The 18,088-nt window shown below is 36.3% G+C and overlaps 3 protein-coding genes across 5 annotated transcripts; all 3 read right to left on the reverse strand.

The window, feature by feature from the left end:
* Positions 1 to 20: 20 nt before the first annotated feature.
* On the reverse strand, positions 21 to 3,247 carry LOC107492321 (probable polygalacturonase). 3 transcript variants are annotated; one of them, XM_016113326.3, is made up of 7 exons: positions 2,540 to 3,247; positions 1,944 to 2,033; positions 1,719 to 1,834; positions 1,465 to 1,585; positions 1,212 to 1,386; positions 985 to 1,055; positions 21 to 747 (listed from the first exon to the last, which is right to left on the reverse strand). In XM_016113326.3, exons 2-7 carry the CDS (start codon positions 1,987 to 1,989, stop codon positions 50 to 52), a joined length of 1,227 nt encoding a protein of 408 aa, XP_015968812.1. In that variant the 5' UTR covers positions 1,990 to 2,033; positions 2,540 to 3,247; the 3' UTR covers positions 21 to 49. The 3 variants fall into 3 exon arrangements, with proteins under 3 accessions (XP_015968812.1, XP_052107299.1, XP_052107298.1); XM_052251339.1 differs by having other exon boundaries at positions 1,719 to 2,033; positions 2,540 to 2,637; positions 2,685 to 3,246; XM_052251338.1 differs by having other exon boundaries at positions 1,719 to 2,033; positions 2,540 to 3,246.
* A 3,560-nt stretch (positions 3,248 to 6,807) lies between these two features.
* LOC107492323 (proline--tRNA ligase, cytoplasmic) lies at positions 6,808 to 11,096 on the reverse strand. Its single transcript, XM_016113329.3, has 13 exons — positions 10,887 to 11,096; positions 10,751 to 10,809; positions 10,576 to 10,661; positions 10,345 to 10,437; positions 10,021 to 10,137; positions 9,525 to 9,712; positions 9,126 to 9,192; positions 8,822 to 8,944; positions 8,583 to 8,735; positions 8,214 to 8,498; positions 7,893 to 8,111; positions 7,233 to 7,326; positions 6,808 to 7,072 (listed from the first exon to the last, which is right to left on the reverse strand). The coding sequence occupies exons 2-13, from the start codon at positions 10,791 to 10,793 to the stop codon at positions 7,008 to 7,010; spliced, it is 1,533 nt and encodes a 510-aa protein (XP_015968815.1). The 5' UTR covers positions 10,794 to 10,809; positions 10,887 to 11,096; the 3' UTR covers positions 6,808 to 7,007.
* An 835-nt stretch (positions 11,097 to 11,931) lies between these two features.
* Positions 11,932 to 16,606, reverse strand: LOC107492324 (protein transport protein SEC23). Its single transcript, XM_016113330.3, has 6 exons — positions 16,285 to 16,606; positions 15,260 to 16,110; positions 13,331 to 15,151; positions 12,663 to 12,779; positions 12,479 to 12,550; positions 11,932 to 12,376 (listed from the first exon to the last, which is right to left on the reverse strand). The coding sequence occupies exons 2-6, from the start codon at positions 15,728 to 15,730 to the stop codon at positions 12,239 to 12,241; spliced, it is 2,619 nt and encodes an 872-aa protein (XP_015968816.1). The 5' UTR covers positions 15,731 to 16,110; positions 16,285 to 16,606; the 3' UTR covers positions 11,932 to 12,238.
* Between the last annotated feature and the right edge of the window lie 1,482 nt (positions 16,607 to 18,088).

Consider the following 18,088-nt stretch of genomic DNA (forward strand, 5'->3'; position numbering starts at 1 on the left):
TTTTTTTTTTTGGGGACCAAGTAGCATATAATGCTATAAACTCCACAATTTACCAAGATAGTAACCAAGCACCTCTTGTTTGATTATTTGAACTTTGCAGGTGATTGGATAAATTGTAACAGTCTGAACAATGCTCTGGGAATATTCTCTCCTTGAGAGGCTTGCAAGCTTCCGGCGAAACGAAATCGGAATATCCTTGGACATTAGAGCAGTTCCATGAATAGCTTGAGCTCACATTAAGGATGATGTTTGATAGACAGATGTTTACAAAGTTGTCTCCTTCTATGCCTTCTAGAAGGCCGGCGCGCTTGATGTTTTGGCCAATCACATCCTTGATTGTAATCTTTTCTATCAAAGGTAATGCATTTGGATCAAATTTATCATCAGGATGATCCCCATATGTACCAGTGAACCTGATAGCAATGTCAACATTTTCTAAAGTCATGTTAGAAACAAAGACATTTCTAACATAACCACCTCTCCCTGGAGAAGTCTTTATTCTGATGGCGCTGTACGAATCGAAGAAGCGAATGTCTTGGGCATGGACTTCTGATACACCACCAGACATCTCACTTCCAATGGCAATCCCTGCACTCGTCGCCGTCCTCCCGGTGAGCCTGTTGATGATAATGTTTGTGCTGGGACGGCCGAACGCTATGCCATACTCGTCCCAGCCACTTTTGATGGCAATCAGATCATCACCCGTGCTTATATAACAGTCTTCAATGCATACATTGTCGGAAGAATCTGTCCACATTTTAGAGTTGTATGTGAGAATCTTAATTACAAGGACATAAACTCTATCACAACTATGCTATGTGTACAAAGAAAAATCGGTTACCAAATCAGTCAATCGTATATAATACATGTTAAAATACAAAATACATGGTGGCTGATTCAGTGACTGATTTTTCGTGTGTACATAGCATTTTTGATTCTCTAACAGGATGGATATTATTAGAATATGTGAGAATCTTAATTCACCTGGATCAATCCCATCCGTGTTTGGAGAATCAAGAGGAGCAAGGATTTTGACTTTCTTAACTGTAACTTGGCTGTTCATCCAGAAAAAGAGTCTCAAATCTCCCCCCTAAGCATCAAAGCCCCACTATTGCACAGCTTTTGAATGGTAATGGAAGAAGAAGTACTTGAAGTGCAGAAGAAAATAAGGAATAAATAACATAAACTCAGTCCTTCCATAGAAGACAAACCTGCAATATACAGGATGTATATTCCAAAATGGAGAATCTAAGAAGGTTAAATTCGAGATGAGAACCCCCGCCGAGTTCATCAATTCTACCAAATGGGGACGCGTATAATCCAAGGTTTTGTTCCTAAACAGGCTCCACCAAATACTCCCTTGACCATCAATTGTTCCATTGTTACCTTCATTGGAACACTTACAGAATCAATCAACTAGCTAACATGTACATAGAAGACAATCATTTGATGAATATTATCAACCTGTTATAACAACATCAGTCAAATCTTGTCCATAAATGAGGCTCTTGTGCCTTCCACCCGGCAACTCCCTTCCTCGCCCATATGACGGTAGAGGATCAACAACTGGCCAATCATCAGGGTTCTGTAATAAGTAGCAGGGCATGCCATTAAGATATCTTAGAAATCACCTATCACTCTACCAACTACTGATTAAGACAATAGATTTTGGATTATCCTACTCCAGCATCTAACCAAATTAAGAAACAATGTCTTACTGTGGATCCAAGAATTACAGCATCTTTGTCCAACCAGAGAGTTAGATGGCTGATGAGATCAAAACTACCGGTCAACCAACGGCCAGCCGGGACAAAGAGCTTCGCTCCGCCTTTGTCTGCAAATGAATTAAGGTAAAATATTGCATTCTGAAATGCTTTTGTGTTGAGAGTGACCCCGTCTCCAACTGCGCCAAATTCTGTAATACTAACGCTGTGAGGTCTAACCTCCAAATTTGTCTGCTTGCAAAGTGAGCTGCTCCACACTCTCCATGGGCCACAGCTGATTAATGTAAGTACCAGAAGCACACCCACAAGCTGCAAGAGAAAATGTTTAGCCATCAGTAACTACTATGAAGCTGCACCTAAAAGTGAGAACCTTCCCCATTTTGGAGTCTTATCAAGCCATGATGACTACATCAATATTTCACATGCTTCTTCAAACAACACTAGCTAACAGGGCAATGATTATTAAACACTGTGAAGTTCAAGCAGGATCTAGACAGGGGTAATAGATTAACTCAAGAATTTCAAATTGAGAAGCTGTAGAACTACTCAGATCAACTACATTTCATCACAGTGCATAAAAAATCTCAAATTTTTCACAGAAAGAACACCACCCAGTTTAGCAGTCAGTAACAAAGTGCAACTTTTTTGAAAACGAGGGATAACAATCAACTAAAAAATGCACTGAACATAAAGAATAGGTGATCCATCTGCAGTTTAATTCTTGATCTGTGGCTTCTAGATCTCAATTAGGCCATCATCCACTAGTAACTACAAAGCATGAGAGTGAATTAAAAGAGTATAAAGCAAGTACTCACTGTAGAAGTTCTCCTCATATGACTGAGATCCACCTTTCCCTTTTGAAGGGCACCTCCAAATTCCAAAATGCTGCTACTATTGATGAAAGAGACCCAGAGAGAGAGAGAGAGAGAGAGAGAGAGAGAGAGAGAGAGAGAGAGAGAGAGAGAGAGAGAGAGAGAGGAAGATGAGAGGAATGGTAGGTTTATTGAATTAGCAAGGTGTGAAATTGATTGGGTGGGTCATTGAGAAAGAGAGAGAGAGAAAGAGGAAGAGAGAGTAAGCAGTGATAATAAGAACCACACAAGTATAAATCATTGACAGAAACTGTTACTGCCCGCCAAAACAATAAGCAGTAGGACCCTCCTTCTTCTGTCTTCTCTTCTTCAAACTATGCAAAAAACTAGCACTCAACTCAAGTACAGTGAACACTACTCTCTCCCTTGAATTGCAAGTGTAACCGGTGATGAATGAATCTTCTGTTTCTTGGCTTGGGACACAGACAAAGTAATAAGTTGTTTTCACACAACAATAATTGACCTTTGCATGCATCACAATTCACAACAGTGTTGTTGTTTTGTTTTACTGTTTATCTCTTCTCTCTAAGAGACTAACTTGTAAGCTCCCTCAGATCCTTTAAATCACTTCATTCTGCTAATCATTTGCTCCCTCTTTTTCTTAGTCAACATAGTAATTAAACACTTCAAAAGCTGCTAAAACCTATGACTACTTTCTTTTCTCTTTATTGTTATTTGTCTAGATTTGATTAATATATGTTAGAGCCATGTGGTGTGGGGGACAGTAATTTTGAAGAAGAAGAAGAAGAATGGATGATGGTCAAATTTAAGAGGGATAAAAATAAATTAAAGGAGGATTGGGACAGACAAATTTTTAACCATAAAAAGCAAAACAGGTTTGTGTTTGTGTCCTTCGGAGTTATGGCTAAGTGTTCCTCTTCTTCATCTTTCTTTGATTTTAGTGTATTTTTTTTAACTAAAGAGTGAATATCCATCCGATCCTAATAATTATCTCGAAAGAACAACGAGATTTTCAAAAAAAAAATTCAATCTGGCTTCTGATCTTTTTTTTAAGGATTGATTAGTCTCTATATAAAAAAAATAACATTGGCTTTTTTTTGGCATAGGACTAATCAATTCTATAAAAGTAAATCTCAAGGGTCAAGTTGAATTTTTTTATTTGGACTTCCTTATCTTTTGAGATAATTATCAGGGACTGTTTTGAATTTTTCTCTTAACTTTCTTAGATTAACCAAATAAGTATTATAATTACATTATAATAGTTATTAAAAAATATTTTAGTCAAATAAATTATTTTAAATTTATAAAAATAAAAAGTTTTATTCATGTTTAATATAAAATTCGAGCATGGAGGTTGATTGGACCGGAATGAACTATGTCGTTTATTGAGCAACCAGTAAAAGAAATGAAAATGAGTTTCGTCGTTTTCAATCCTAAAATTAATAAATAAATAAACAATTTCAATGTGAACCGTCCATGATAGCGGTCTTAGCTCGTTTTTTATTTGTTACGGCTTTGAGCTTCGCACTGGGAAACAAGTAACACAAAAATCAAATCACTTTTGCAGTGAAATACTTAATATCATTTTCTTAAGGGAGAGACACAAAGTTTGGTCATAAATCTAAACCTCAATCATGTGAAAAAGCTAAGGTTCCCAAAGTCAGGTATCCTATGCCCCAAAACCAAACGGTAACTAAAACCTATAAACTATGAGTATTTCACAAACCAAAGCAGTATATATATATATTAAGGAATTTCACATATAACATGACGATGAATGAATTTGACAAACACATATGTATGTATCATAAATGAAAAGGTAAACCAACTTGTCAACACCAAAGTGTCATTGATCATGATGCATCAAATATTATGATAATTTACTTCTTTTACAAAATAAATTAGTCAAGTGCATTCAAGAGAGGCCATTTTTTAACTTAGTTATATAAAGTTTGATTTTAATACATTCGTAGGTATAAAATAAAAGGGTTTGATTCTTATTAGATTTTCTTAAAAGGTTATATAAAAACATATATATTAATGAGAAATGATTTTGCAAAATTAGTTTCATTCTCTTATGTATTGGCAAAATCTTAGAGTGTTTTTATGAATATAGTTTAGGAAGGGAGAGAAAGATGATAGAAGTTAAATCCCATTTACGAGTTTTATGATTCAAAGAATGAGGATTTTGGAGGTTATGTTAGTTCTCAAAAACCTTTTAATCCTATAAGCACAACGACATTAATTATGTTTGTTGTATCCTATGCTATCCTTCCATAAAGCACTTCTCTCCCCAACAAAAGTTAGCAGTTGTTTATACTTTCATTATGCACGGAAAAATACATCCAACATGCTTATGTTGCATCATTTGATTAGTGCTTTCTGGTTTGGTAATTGGCATAGTTAGTAGAGTAGTTATCATTCAAATTCAGGTGGGCAATTCATGTTTTGTCACTCTAATTAATGATAGAATCAAGTCACCCCGACACTGTCCCAACACACATTAAATGGATTTGCAACATTCATATCCTGAGATTAGATGATAAAGTCAATTATCCTTAATATTAATCATTAAGAATTTAGATGTTCTAAAGTGAGAAAGTTGATAAAGTAGTAAAGTGAGAAGTTAATCAACATTAATTTTGTAATTTTCATGAAATATGTGCCGCACTATCTTAATTTAAGAGTGATTAACTGTTCTCTTTATCAACTTTCTCACCTTAGAAGATCTTGATCCAATTATTAAGGTTCACTAAATCATCAACTCTATTAAGTAAAATTTTTTACCATCTTTTTGTCTTTCTTAATTCTCTTTCTAGGCCCTCTATCTAATGACAAAATTGTTAAGTATTATAATTCTATTAAGTCCTATTTCCTCAACTTTACATCAATTAAGATGCTTACATGTTAACCAAAAAGAGTTGTTGCTGTGTCATCCTCAATTGACCAACATATTATTGGAGTTGCGCACAAAAAATTTACACAGCTGGATAGAAAAGGTTTAAATTTAATATAATTAGAGCTTTTATAAATCTTATTATTATTGTTGAATAAATCGAAGGAGAAGAATCAATTAGGTTTCCAAACAATTACCAACAAGGGAAAAGACAACAACGCGAGAGTGCTTAGATTAAGATACATTTGTCCTTTTCACTTTATATAGTCATATTATTTGTGTTCCTCTGTTCAAGATGTCACATGGCACAAGAGGTAAGAGCTAGTTTTGAAGGACCATATCGCAATGATCGGACAAAGGAAAAGAAAAAAAATATCGTAATTTAATTAGGTACACTGATAATTGACATAAATATTGAGGAAATATCAGTATGTCGAGTACAGACATATAGAGACCTATCAACTTTTTCCATAAAATATTTGACATATTGAATTGTTGTGCAGGTGTTAACGTTATGGTCTTATATAATAATATATGGAAGCCATTGCCCACCTAGAGAACAAAAAGAAAAAGAAGCCACCGCTAAGTGCTATTCAATATGCATCTCAATTTGATTGGCTTACGAGGGGTTGCTTCTTCTTTTGTTGGCATGTATAGTGCACTTCGTAACGCATTCAATTTTGACAAGGGGATTTTTAATACTTGCTTTCTCCTCCTGTCTTCATTTGGGTTTTGTTTATGCTTTTCTAAAAGGCACATTAAGAAATATATAATTTAACATTTTAGAAAAAAAAATTATGCAAGCAGTTCTATTAAGTTATTTTTAGAATTTTATTTGTAAAGCAGTATAAACTTAAATTACTTTATTTAAAAAAAAAGAAGCAGCAATTTTAACTTATTAATAGGGTAAAAGTAAAGAGCTATTTTGATGGTTTGTATTACTTACCTTCCTAAAAATTGAAATTATCCAAAAAGGAAAAAAGAAATTATCCTTCATGCTTACGAGTTTCGATTGTCGTTGATGTTGGAGTAACTAATTGCTGTGAAGTCGAATACAATCATTAATGAACTTGACTAACGTGAAAGCTCAATCCATAAGTTGCCATTTTGAGGAGAGCTCCCAATCTGATTTTCGCTTATCAAACATTACATTCGTCATCTCCAATAAAAAAAATATTACATTCGTGATGATAAGGAGAGAGAAAAGGAAAGAAAATTAAGTTTAACAAATCGAACAAAATCCACGAAGAACAGCTAAACATGTTTGTGGCTAGTAAAAAAGGCTCAAACTCAAGAACGTGGAGTTCATCAATTTGTGTTAGGCTAGTTATTAACAATTAATAGATACTGTATATCAGTGAGTCAAGAAAATGATGCCATGTTCAATTAACTGCAGTTTTTTAAGTAATATGTAGTACAAAATCATCGAACAACCGACAGCTGAAAAAGAAAATAACCAATTGGAAAAACTAAAACTGGTGTGTGCTCAACAAATCCAGACAGGGCACCATTAACACCCATCCATATAAAAAAAAAGTATCACAAACTAGTCATCTAGTAACTTCTGCCCCAATATGACCATTTCTTAGCAGGTTTTTCTGAGGCAAAGCACTTGGTACCTATGTAAAGGCAACATAAGGTGTTACTATGCAAAATAAAAAAATTGTGAAAAAATATCAATACGAATTGGCTAAAAGCTTAAGATAGATTTTAGAGGGCAGTTGCAGAAAACAATTTTAAGATTATTTCTAACACAGATTTGAACGACAAGGCTTATACCTTCTGGGAGTTCTGGCTGATCAAAAGGACTACAAAGTGTCTTAGCTGCTCCCATCTCACCCTTTGTCCTTGCTTTAACATCAGCTTCCACCGCCTGAAGTAATATAAGCCAATAGTTGATAATTGACACCAGAAAAACACCAAACCATCCAGCATGAACAGTCAGACATTTTGAATATTGAACATAAGATGGCAAAATGATGTCCCTTGAGAGAAAAAATATGTATTGCAAAATAGGGTGTCAACAGTATCATCAAGAGATTATAGAGAGCAAGTATTATAGTGTGTTCATTATTAATAGCTAATCAAGTGCATTGTAAGACAATGTAATGGAAGTGATCTAGGATTGGAACGATTAAATGCTTTAATATTTGTAAATCTGACAACAAAGAAAACCTACAAGTACCAACAGATTGGAAGTTTTGAAACAGAAACATATATCGTTATCGTCCTGTAGGGGCAGTTTCGATATATTTTTTCATTCATTTTTTTCTTTTTTGTGACAATATGCATCTTAGTTAATCATGATACACCTGAAAGTACATGGCACAGGTAGTATAGACAGATTAAAAAAGAAATGCCTCAAATCTAAAGCTGGAAAGGTGATCATCAAGACATTTAGAACATAGAATTTGGACAAAAACAAAAAGAACTTCATACCTCCTCGTCACACCAAGGAGCTAATATCATTTTTCTTTGGTTCAAAGCTTGTACAAATTCATCCCAAGTATGTACAACCTCAATGCATTCATCTCGTTTTTGTTTTGCAACATCAAAAAGGTTCTGTTGAACAGTGTCAAGTAACTTCTTAACTTCATCAACCAAATTGTCATTTGCAATGTCTATTTTTGCTCCATTATCACGTCGAGCAGCTCTAGCCTGTGCGAAATTGGAATAGATTTATTTGGTTTTCATCGCAAAACTGAGATTGAAGCAAACATAACATGAGAATTGGTGCAGAAGTACTAAAGAATTGGAAACCTGCTTCTTTGCTAAATCCTTTGGCCCAATTTCAATTCTAAGAGGAACACCTTTCATTTCCCAGTGTGAATACTTCCATCCAGGAGAATAGTTATCTCTAAAATCTGACTCAGCACGAATACCTGCTTCACACAATGTATTTACAGTTGCAGTACAGGCATCAATGATTCCTTGAGTATCAGCATCTTTGTAAGGCACCGGAATCACAATAACTTGGACTGAGGCCACTTTAGGAGGAAGCACTAATCCCTTGTCATCACCGTGAACCATCACCATCACCCCAATCTGTTCAAAACAGTCAAAATCTTAGATGCAATTTGATGTGAAGGAACCCTCAGATGACCGTACATTCAAGATATCAAAGCTTACAGTTCGAGTACTATAGGCCCATGAGTTTTGCCAGACCATTGCTTTTTCTCCCTTTTCATTTTCAAAGTTTATCTCGAACATCTTAGCGAAATTTTGGCCAAGACAATGAGAAGTAGCACCTTGTACTCCACGTCCAGTGTTTGGAATAAATGCCTATCAAAGGGAGCATTACAATTTATATACAAACTTTTTCCATTCAGAAAAATATCAGCATACATGCATGTGTCTCAGACATATACCTCAACACTGGTAGTGTAAAGTCCACCAGCAAACTTCTCCATCTCACTTTTCTTACCCTTAATGACAGGAACGGCTAAAAACTCTTCATATATGCGCCTATATAATTCTAATATCTCAAGAACCTGAAATAGTAATACTTTAGAGAACTTTGGAAGTAGTTTTCAAAAGATGCTACTGAAACTGGAATCGCATTTGCTGAAGTCAAAAAAGTAGGGACTTATCAATGTCAGCATATGATATTGCACCAGATGTGGAATGGTACTACATAGCCAATGTATGTTCTTTTGTTATTTGAAGCATTACCTCAACATCTGCCTCTTCCTTGGTTGCAAAAGCAGTATGTCCTTCCTGCCAAAGGAACTCTCGACTCCTGCAATCAAAATATGCATTTATGTAAAAGAACAATAAATGGAGTTTTGAATGTGATAGCAACAAGGGCCCAAGCTAAATTACTGAAAAATAACTTCATTTAAAGAAATCACTATTGCTTGTATTAACAACCAATTCACCAGAGTCAGCGAGTCATCATTAGAGGAACTTCGATTCATTAAAAAACCATACAAAATTTTACAGTACATCAACATCAGAAGGCTGGATATTTGAAAATTTGAGGCCTAGCTTGGTTGGCTAGTATCATACTTTGAACATCATATTATAATATGGAGAAAGGAGGACAAGCTAAAATATAAAGCTTCTAGCTACCTGATGAATGGTGTGGGGTTGCTGAACTCCCATCTAACAACATTACACCACTGATTAAGTTTCAGAGGCAAGTCACGGTGTCCCCTAATCCACTTGGAGTAGTATGGATACATGACAGTTTCACTAGTTGGACGAATGGCAATCGGAATTTCTAAGTCGGTTTTTCCAGACTTTGTCACCCAAGCAACCTGGCAAAGGGTAGCACATTAGAAAAAGTCCTTCCAGAAGGCAGAGAAGGTTTATAGTTCCTTCTGCCGCAAGTCATAAATAATTCCTCATTTCAGCACATCAAACTCTCATCAGCTATACAATACACGGAGGTTGCTACTTAATATTGTGCCAGTAAATCAGATCATCTAGCCATCTAACAATGGATTTCAGCTTGCAATAATCTTCTATAATGTCCCCAGTTCAGAGGGGGGAAAAAACAAATAATTCAAACAAATCTGAAGAGTATACATTAAATAGCCTAACCAACAAATTAGAAAATTCTCACCTCTGGTGCAAATCCCTCAACGTGCTCCTTCTCCTTTTCCAAAACTCCGGGAGACACAAACAAAGGGAAGTAGCAATTCTTGATTTTCATCTTCTTTATTTCAGGATCGAAGAATCCCTGATATAGTTGATGAAATTATAAAAGAACCATAATACAGCTAGTTGTGCAAATCATACACAAATAAACATGATCTATGTTAGACTAACACCAGTTGTTTGAAAAACACCACTACTGGCATCCAACAACACTGACAAATTGACGCCAGAACATGCATAATGTACACCAATCCGTTCACCTAAAACAACGACGAATTAAGAAACTCACTTGCATGATCTCCCATATTGCCATTGCCCAAGGCCTCAGAATGTAGCAGCCAGAAATGTCATAGTACTCAATCATTTCGGAATTAACAACCACCTATGCAAATTAATTCAAACAACTGAGATGAGAACACAGTGCAATAAGAACAGATCTGGCACAGCAAATTCCACCTAACTCAAACTCCAACGCAATAGAACACGTGAAACTAAGTTTACAAGATGAGGGGTAAAATACCTCGGAATACCACTCTCCGAAGTTATCAGCCTTGCGATTCGTGAGTCCTAATCCAGTCTCTTTCTTCACCTCCTTCTTCTTCGCACCTGCGAGGATTTGGCCATAAGAACGGAAGCTAAAATCCGAAAAAAATGACAAACGACAAAGCGTTTTAACAGTTTCTAGCCAGAATTACCAGATTGCTTTGAGCCAGAGTTTTTCGCTTCACTCCCCGCCATCCTGAACGACGAGAACCTGTAACACGAAAAAACACGAAATGACGATTGTAGCTGAATTGGAATGAATCGAAACGGCATAAGCGTGTTTCTTACCTATTGCCGAGATGCCGCCGGAGGGGGACAAAGCGCGCGAGAGCGATTTTGTGGCGTGAGTCTCTTTAGGGTTTTCGCTTTCAGCGGCTACTAGGTTTTCTTCTTTCAGATAAATCGCGCCTTTCTCTCAGGAATTATTATTTCCTTTTTTTTTTACAGTGAAGTGTTATTCCCAATTCTGTTTACAGTTTCTATGGCTACTACTACATTACTGTATTGTGATTCTGGTCAACTACTCCTGCAACTTGATTACTATTTACTAGTGTACTAATTTAATTAAAGGTAATTAATTATCATTAATTGAATTATTGCAACGAAGCGTTTGATCTGATCTGATCTGTAATCGCTGCTTCTTGTCCAAAAAGTCAACCGAAGTGGCCCGCAAAATTCTTGCCCTTGTTCGAGCTTTGTATCTTTACCAAATTAATAAAATAAATAAATAAACACATCTAATTTTTATTGGTGAGACATAAATAAATGGTAGTAATAGAAGTGATCTCTTTCCACCACTAACTACCAATGCTTAATGAGGTTAATGAGGCCATTGAGGGGGTTGCGTGGGGAAAAAATGTCACTTTATCACAACATATATATTCAAGAATATAAATGTTAAGAGTTTTAAATAATCTATACCCATGAAGGTTTGATAAAGTATTTTTATAATTTAAAGGATTTAAAATGTATAAAAACTTAAATACTTCAGTTAAGTTTCCTTGACTTTGAAAATGTGTAGTTTTAATGTAGTAGTAATCATGTTAGTAAGCATTAAACAAATGTTAAAAGGTTAAATATGATCTTTCAACTCCGTTAGAGTCCATTAAACTTTAGTAGCTTCGTACATGCACACCATAATCTAAAAATGTCAAGTTCAATACTTAGTACATTTCTTCTTTTTCCTTTTGTTTTTTTCGAACATTTCTCTTTTTGTTAACTGCCATATAACAATTCTTTTTAAAATTAAATCAATCCAGCTTAAAAAGTTTGTGGTAAAAAACCATAGACCAAGAGATTAAGGATAGCACAGGCAGTCTAATTGTTATCGATATAAATTAAGTGAAATCCTTTATTGTTCATGTAAATTGTGAAAAATTCTGTGCACCACAATCATTCTCTCCAACCAAAACGAAAAAGCCCCACTATTTTTCTCTCCAATTGCAACTTGCAATTGCATAGATGTTTCTCGGACATGAACAAAATGAAGTTGAACATGGCACTGAAGCGAAAGATTTTGGGACATGAGAAACATCATCATCTAAACAAACTTCGCCTCAAACAACTAAATAAAGAATCAGCAACGAGTACCGTGCTGATTGGAAGCTGCAGCAAAATGAAACCACAAAAATGGCCCTACATCAGCTTGGCTCAGGTGGCACAACTTTCAAGCTTCGCATCCATTCGCAGAAACTAGGATCATCAAAGTGAACAAAACTGCTTTTCAGCTTCGTTCGCTGTTCTGATGTCAATGACTTAAGTTGCGGGAATCTTGCCTCCTGCGAAAACATGCATCATTCAACATGCAATGTATGCCACCATATAATCTAATAATAAGCAAAACCTTAGTTTTGCAACGAAGAAGCGATAGTGATGCTAACCTGCTCATAAGGAGGATCCTTGTGTGCTGGTATGAGGCGAGAAACGAAATATCGAGCCTGCGAGCTACCCTCCTGTTTCAGATATAAATTGTCTGTTATAATTAACCTTCTAAGCAGAAGATGGGAAATGGAGATAAGCAAAGAAAAATACACTTTGTAGTCGGGATTAGTAGAGAATGTTAACCTTAAATGCAAGTATACGAGGCGCTGGGAAACGGAATTCTGTCAGCTCTTCAGCCAATGTCCGGCAAGCTGCTAAAGCAGCAGCACTTCTTCCTTCATCAGCTGCAAGTTCAGCACCCTACAATACACTCATCAGTATTAAATAAATGAATAAATGAAAACAACCCAAGAAAGAACAAAAAAGAACAAGAAAATGGAAAGTTTTCGAAACAGGGAAAAGCATGCCACTAGCTACAGCAGCATCTAATAATGGCAGCCGTGGCCTGGCAGCAGAAAAGGCAGGAGCTGGATGGCATTCCCACTCATAAAAAGGACATAGGAAAGAAGAACGGAAGATGAAAACAGGTTAAAAGGAAGAAAGTATACATGTACATACCCTGGTGCTATTGAAACAACATGAACAACCATGACCAGACACAAATATTGTTTTTAAATTCTAAAATGTACTGATCTTTCAAGTCCACTATGGTGCATATTACCCGCTTCATGTATTACTAATCATATTATATATATGGCACGAGGCTAATTTAAAACATAATTTCTGATCATTGGCACAACAGTGCGTTAGTAATAATAATTGGTTTCAATTAGCACCATAACAATGCCCTAAAAAAATGCAAATCTCTCACTAAGAAAACTCCATGCTAAAATGAATAATAAGAGACATACCAACCAAATGAAGACATCAGTGCCATGGTCAAGTACAACAGCAGCATCAGACTGCATTGCAAGATCATAAGCTGGTAACTCCTCGAACGTTCCTCCCTCCCTGTGCATTAGACAACGAGGAGCAACCATTCGGAGTGACAGATCAAAGGATGCATTCAGAAACAAGTTCCTCAGCACAGACCTTTCATCTTCATGACCAATAATGCTTCCCAATAGTGGTCCTCTCCTGAGATGGAAAAGGATCTCTGGTAAAAGGGAAAGCTCCTTTGGGAAGCAGTGAAGTTTAGATTTGGGTACTTGAGGACCAAACTTTAGAGCAATATCCTTGATTCTTTCATCTATTGTTGCCCGCATATCAATTGCGTCTGAATGGCTTTTAGCTCGTAACAAACTTCTTTTTGCAATTAGGACTGCAGCAACTTCATCTTGAACACTCTCAAGATACCCTGAAATACTATCTACAGTGGGCAGTCTAACAGTGATAACCCTGGATATATCAGCTTGAAACACATTTGAATACTGAATAGCAAACTGGAAAAATACATAATCACTTTTGATATCTCCCCTAGTTTCCATTGAGAGAGAGAAGCTCTGCGTTTCTTCAACACTTAGCATCTGAATATAAATGGCTGTATCATTTTTAAAGGTTTCATGGGTGTCTACATGTGATTCTTCCCCAGGGCCAACAACTTGAGTTATGAGAATATCATCTGATGTGCGCAATTCTAACAAACCATGAGAACCTGCTGACCTGGCAGACGCCCTTTGCAAATTAACACCCAAGGCTTCCCCAAAATCATCATGGAGCACCAAAACACCACCTGATGCTTTAGCAAGAGGTTGTAAGATGGGAACTCTTACGGGACACGTTCCAGCACATAGAATATCAATAACAGTATTGTGTCGATGAGCCTCTCGACCAAGATTCTCCATCCATTTTATTGCTGTCTTTTCCATATATGGATAATTAGGGTGATTAAAAGAATGAGGAACTGATCCAGGTCCGTAAGTATTTGGTCCACCGGCACAGACAACAATTCTACTATTGCCCCCTGATCTTTTAACTACCCCTCGTGACAGATCAGCAGATGGGCCCTGAATTATAGCAAGAGCAACCTCAACAGCAGTTCCAAGGCACCGATCTCTAGAAGCTTCTGGTATGTTTAACTTGTAGGGCCTCAATGATGAAAATATGGAATGTGCTACAGGTAGTGAGGCATGCATTGCTGACAAGTATATGCCAGTACCATAAATCAATCCTTTCAAAGATTCTTGGGTTGGTGACTGGTCCCCGGGAAGCACGTCAGCAGATGCAATTGACTCTTCTGAAAAATCATATATTGACACAGTACGCCCATATAGTACAATTCCTAATCTTGTTGTTGGAGGGAGAGAATCAACAAAAGCATGCAAGGAGCTTTGTAGATGCTGTAAGTGGGGTTCATCTAAGCATTCATCTATAACAAGAACAACCGGGGCAGACATTCTGGAATCTGAAACTGGAACAAAACCAGGTCCCTTGTTCCCAGTTTGAACATAGTCAACCATCGGGGAAGATAGTTCTGGAAATCTGTGAAGATCTTCCTTACTATGCCCAATGTACTCGCCATCACTTCCATTCAATTTCCTACATATAACACACTGCCACTGACCTGATCCAAGCAATATGTTGCAATATATATTTGCATAAGCTCCACAGCTTTGACATCGATGGGGATCACGCTGAATAACTTGAGGGCCTGTTGAGACCTCCCTCCCAGGAGAAACCAATGCCCCAAAACCCAGACTGGGCACATTAGCTTGTTTCTTCTGTTTCAATACCTACTTATCAAATGGAAAGGAGGTTATAACATAATCTGATTACCAAATAATAATATTAAATTAAAAAATGCAAGGCTAGGCTGTAAAACCAAATAAATGATAATGTACCTTATGAGCTGAGAAAAGAACAAAGGATGACTCCCCGGCGGGAAGATGGTCCTCTATGCTATCAGAAACTTGGTGTTGCAACTCAACCGATCCATTTGAAAATCGCGGTGGTGATGAAGTCGGCAAAGATGATCCTGAAGAGAAAGCAAGTGGCTGAGGCGAGGCAGGTGATGTGCGAAAAGGAACAGCTGCCGGCCGGACAGGCGATGTAAAAACAGGAGGCCCCGGCGGGGTGCTCATGTGAGGAACAAGGCTGCCAGATTTAACTCCATTGGCTGGGGACGACGAATTTGGGGGTTTAACCGAAGGGGAAGAAGCTTGATCTTGCTGCAATTGCAATATGGGGGGAGGAAATCTAGGTGGTGATGCAAAAGGTGGAGGGGGTGGTATGGGACTCTTGTCAGGGGTAGGACTCTGTCTATCCGGGTTTGAAGTGGTATACCCAACATTAGGTTGTGTTGGGTTAGCCATTGAAATTCAAATCAGACACAAAACGCAACAATACTTACAAACCCAGTATCAAGAAGTAAACTTTACAGTATTACAGATACAAATGTACGAGTGATACAAATCAAAGACTATACCAAGAAAGAACAGAGACCAGCCTCAACAAGATTCTTGTTTCAGCCCACAGAATTTGCATGAGGAAAACGTAAAACCTTCCTAAGACCTTAAACCCCCAAAAGAGATTATAATGATTTCCAAAGAAAATTCTACTTGACCTGGTTTAATCGGCATCATAGAAGGGGGAATTCTTTCCTTCCCTGAACGAATTCAGGTGAATAGCCAATCACCAACCATGAATCAATCAAATCTCTTCACAATTGAAGCTTCTTCTCTGGTATCCCCCCCTGCAGATAGCAAGTAATCCAGCAGTACCCAATCGAATGAGAAAAAGAAAGGATCCAACAGACATTCAAGAACTGAGCTAGGGTTTTGAATGGAGATCAAGATTTGCTTTCAAAATTGGGAATGATAACGGTAATAAAAAAATAAAGAAAAAAATATCATAGAGAAGTATGTACCTGACAGAGGTGAACATCAAAATTGTAGACTTTATGGTACCGTAAAATACCAAGCTAGGGATTATTCGGAAAAATGGGGGAATGCTATGCTTATGAATGTTATGTCCCCTCCTCACTCTCTTTCTCCAATTGTGTGAGTAATTCGGAAGGGGGTCGTTTATTCTTTATTATTATTATTATTATTATTATTTTATTGGTTTTTATTTTATTTTGAGAGACAAGTTAAAAAACCAACAGCGCCTCCTCACAGTGAAACTGAAACCTCCTCAACCTCGGATTGTTGCTCAGGGCAATTGTTGTTGGCACCGCACCTTAGACCTTCCTACGACACTCCTTCACTTCGAGCCAGAGAAGCCACCGCCACTTTTTTTTTTTTAAAAATCACGTGACCCTTCCTATTGTCATGGTCTTATCCTCCTTTTATATTTTAGCGAATTTATTTTTTACTTTTATTTACAAAAAATAGGAGACTCGAACTCGTAACCTCTTAATTAAGTACGAAGAGATGATGCCATTTAAGATATTACTCATTAATAATTTATTTTATTTTTTACTTTTAGCTCGTAAAATAATTATATATTTAATTAATTTAATATTTAATATATAGTTATAATTTTGTATAAAAATTATTGAATTTAAAGAACTAACAAGAAATTAATTGATGATAACTAAAACTTATTATTGGACTAAACATTTAAGAGGTCTCCTATACATACAAGTCTTTTTGACTTACAAGTCTTACAAGTTGCTACACATACGGGCCTTTTAATGTGTTATTCAGTTTCTAAAACGCTACACTCACTGCGTATTATAAACGACTCTTCTTCTTCCTTCTTCTTCTTCTTCCTCTTCCTCTTCCTCTTCCTCTTCTTCCTCTTCTTCTTCCTCTTCTTCCATGTATTTCTTCGTTATTCTCTTCGCCTTTTCATTAGTTATTTTACTTGCGTTTATCATTGGTATTATTGCTTTGTTTTTTTTTCGATTTTCATAATTTCTGAAATCAAGCTTTGAAATCGTTTTTAAGATAATGGAATTTCAGAAATACACCCAAACGATTACAGAAATACACCCAAAATATTACAAAAATACACCCAGACGGTTACAGGAATTCATCCAAAGGATTACAGAAATACACCCAAAGGATTACAAACCTACACCCAAAGGATTTAAGAAATACACCCAAAATTCGTTGAAGTACACCTTATGCATAATTCAAAACTCTTTCTTTTTCTCCTCCTCATCTTCTGCTGTTTCTTCTTCTTCAAAAACGATTTCAGAACTTGATGTCAAAAAATAATGAAAATCGAGAAAAGAAAACAGAGAGAAAAGCACGTAAATGAAGAATGAGAAAGAGAAGCCAAAAAATGAAAAAGAAAAAAGAAAAAGAAGAAGAAGAGGAAGAGGAAGAAGAAGAAGAACGTGCAGTAAGAAGAAGAATAAGGTGCAGTGAAATTGTGCGGTAACGGTTGAAGAAGGAGAAAGAGAAGGCAAGAAACGAAAGAAAAAAAAGAAGAAGATGAAGAGGAAGAAGAACGTGCAATAACGGTTCAATTGCGTTAATATAATGACTTGTATAAAAAAATACTTGTACGTGAAGAATTTCTCAAAATTTAATTATATGTCTGATTAGTTTGCTTAATTATGTAGGAAATTAATATAAAGTAAACTCGTCCAATAATAAACTTCAGACTTACATATATTTATGGCTTAAGAGAATATTTGTTATTTATACCTATAATTTTGTATCAGTAACGAAAGCAAGTATAAGGCTTAAGTAAAAAGAAAAGAAAAAAAAAATCTTGTA

The sequence above is a fragment of the Arachis duranensis genome, chromosome 6 (assembly GCF_000817695.3).
Source record: "Arachis duranensis cultivar V14167 chromosome 6, aradu.V14167.gnm2.J7QH, whole genome shotgun sequence".
NCBI lineage: Eukaryota > Viridiplantae > Streptophyta > Magnoliopsida > Fabales > Fabaceae > Arachis > Arachis duranensis.

Excerpts from the sequence above, each read along its gene's own strand:
- LOC107492321 (XM_052251339.1), bottom strand. Across the intron at positions 1,387-1,464 it reads GACTGATGTTGTTATAACAG|GTAACAATGGAACAATTGAT; the intron begins GTTGATAATATT and ends GTTCCAATGAAG. Across the intron at positions 1,056-1,211 it reads ATACATCCTGTATATTGCAG|CCAAGTTACAGTTAAGAAAG; the intron begins GTTTGTCTTCTA and ends CTGGATGAACAG.
- LOC107492323 (XM_016113329.3), bottom strand. The coding sequence starts at position 10,793 with ATGGCGGGGAGTGAAGCGAAAAACTCTGGCTCAAAGCAATCTG. Across the intron at positions 10,438-10,575 it reads TCGGAGAGTGGTATTCCGAG|GTGGTTGTTAATTCCGAAAT; the intron begins GTATTTTACCCC and ends TAATTTGCATAG. Across the intron at positions 8,112-8,213 it reads AGGATTTAGCAAAGAAGCAG|GCTAGAGCTGCTCGACGTGA; the intron begins GTTTCCAATTCT and ends AATTTCGCACAG.
- LOC107492324 (XM_016113330.3), bottom strand. The coding sequence starts at position 15,730 with ATGGCTAACCCAACACAACCTAATGTTGGGTATACCACTTCAAACCCG. Across the intron at positions 12,780-13,330 it reads CTGATGTCTTCATTTGGTTG|GGTGCTGAACTTGCAGCTGA; the intron begins GTATGTCTCTTA and ends AGTGTATTGTAG. Across the intron at positions 12,551-12,662 it reads CTCGTATACTTGCATTTAAG|GAGGGTAGCTCGCAGGCTCG; the intron begins GTTAACATTCTC and ends TATCTGAAACAG.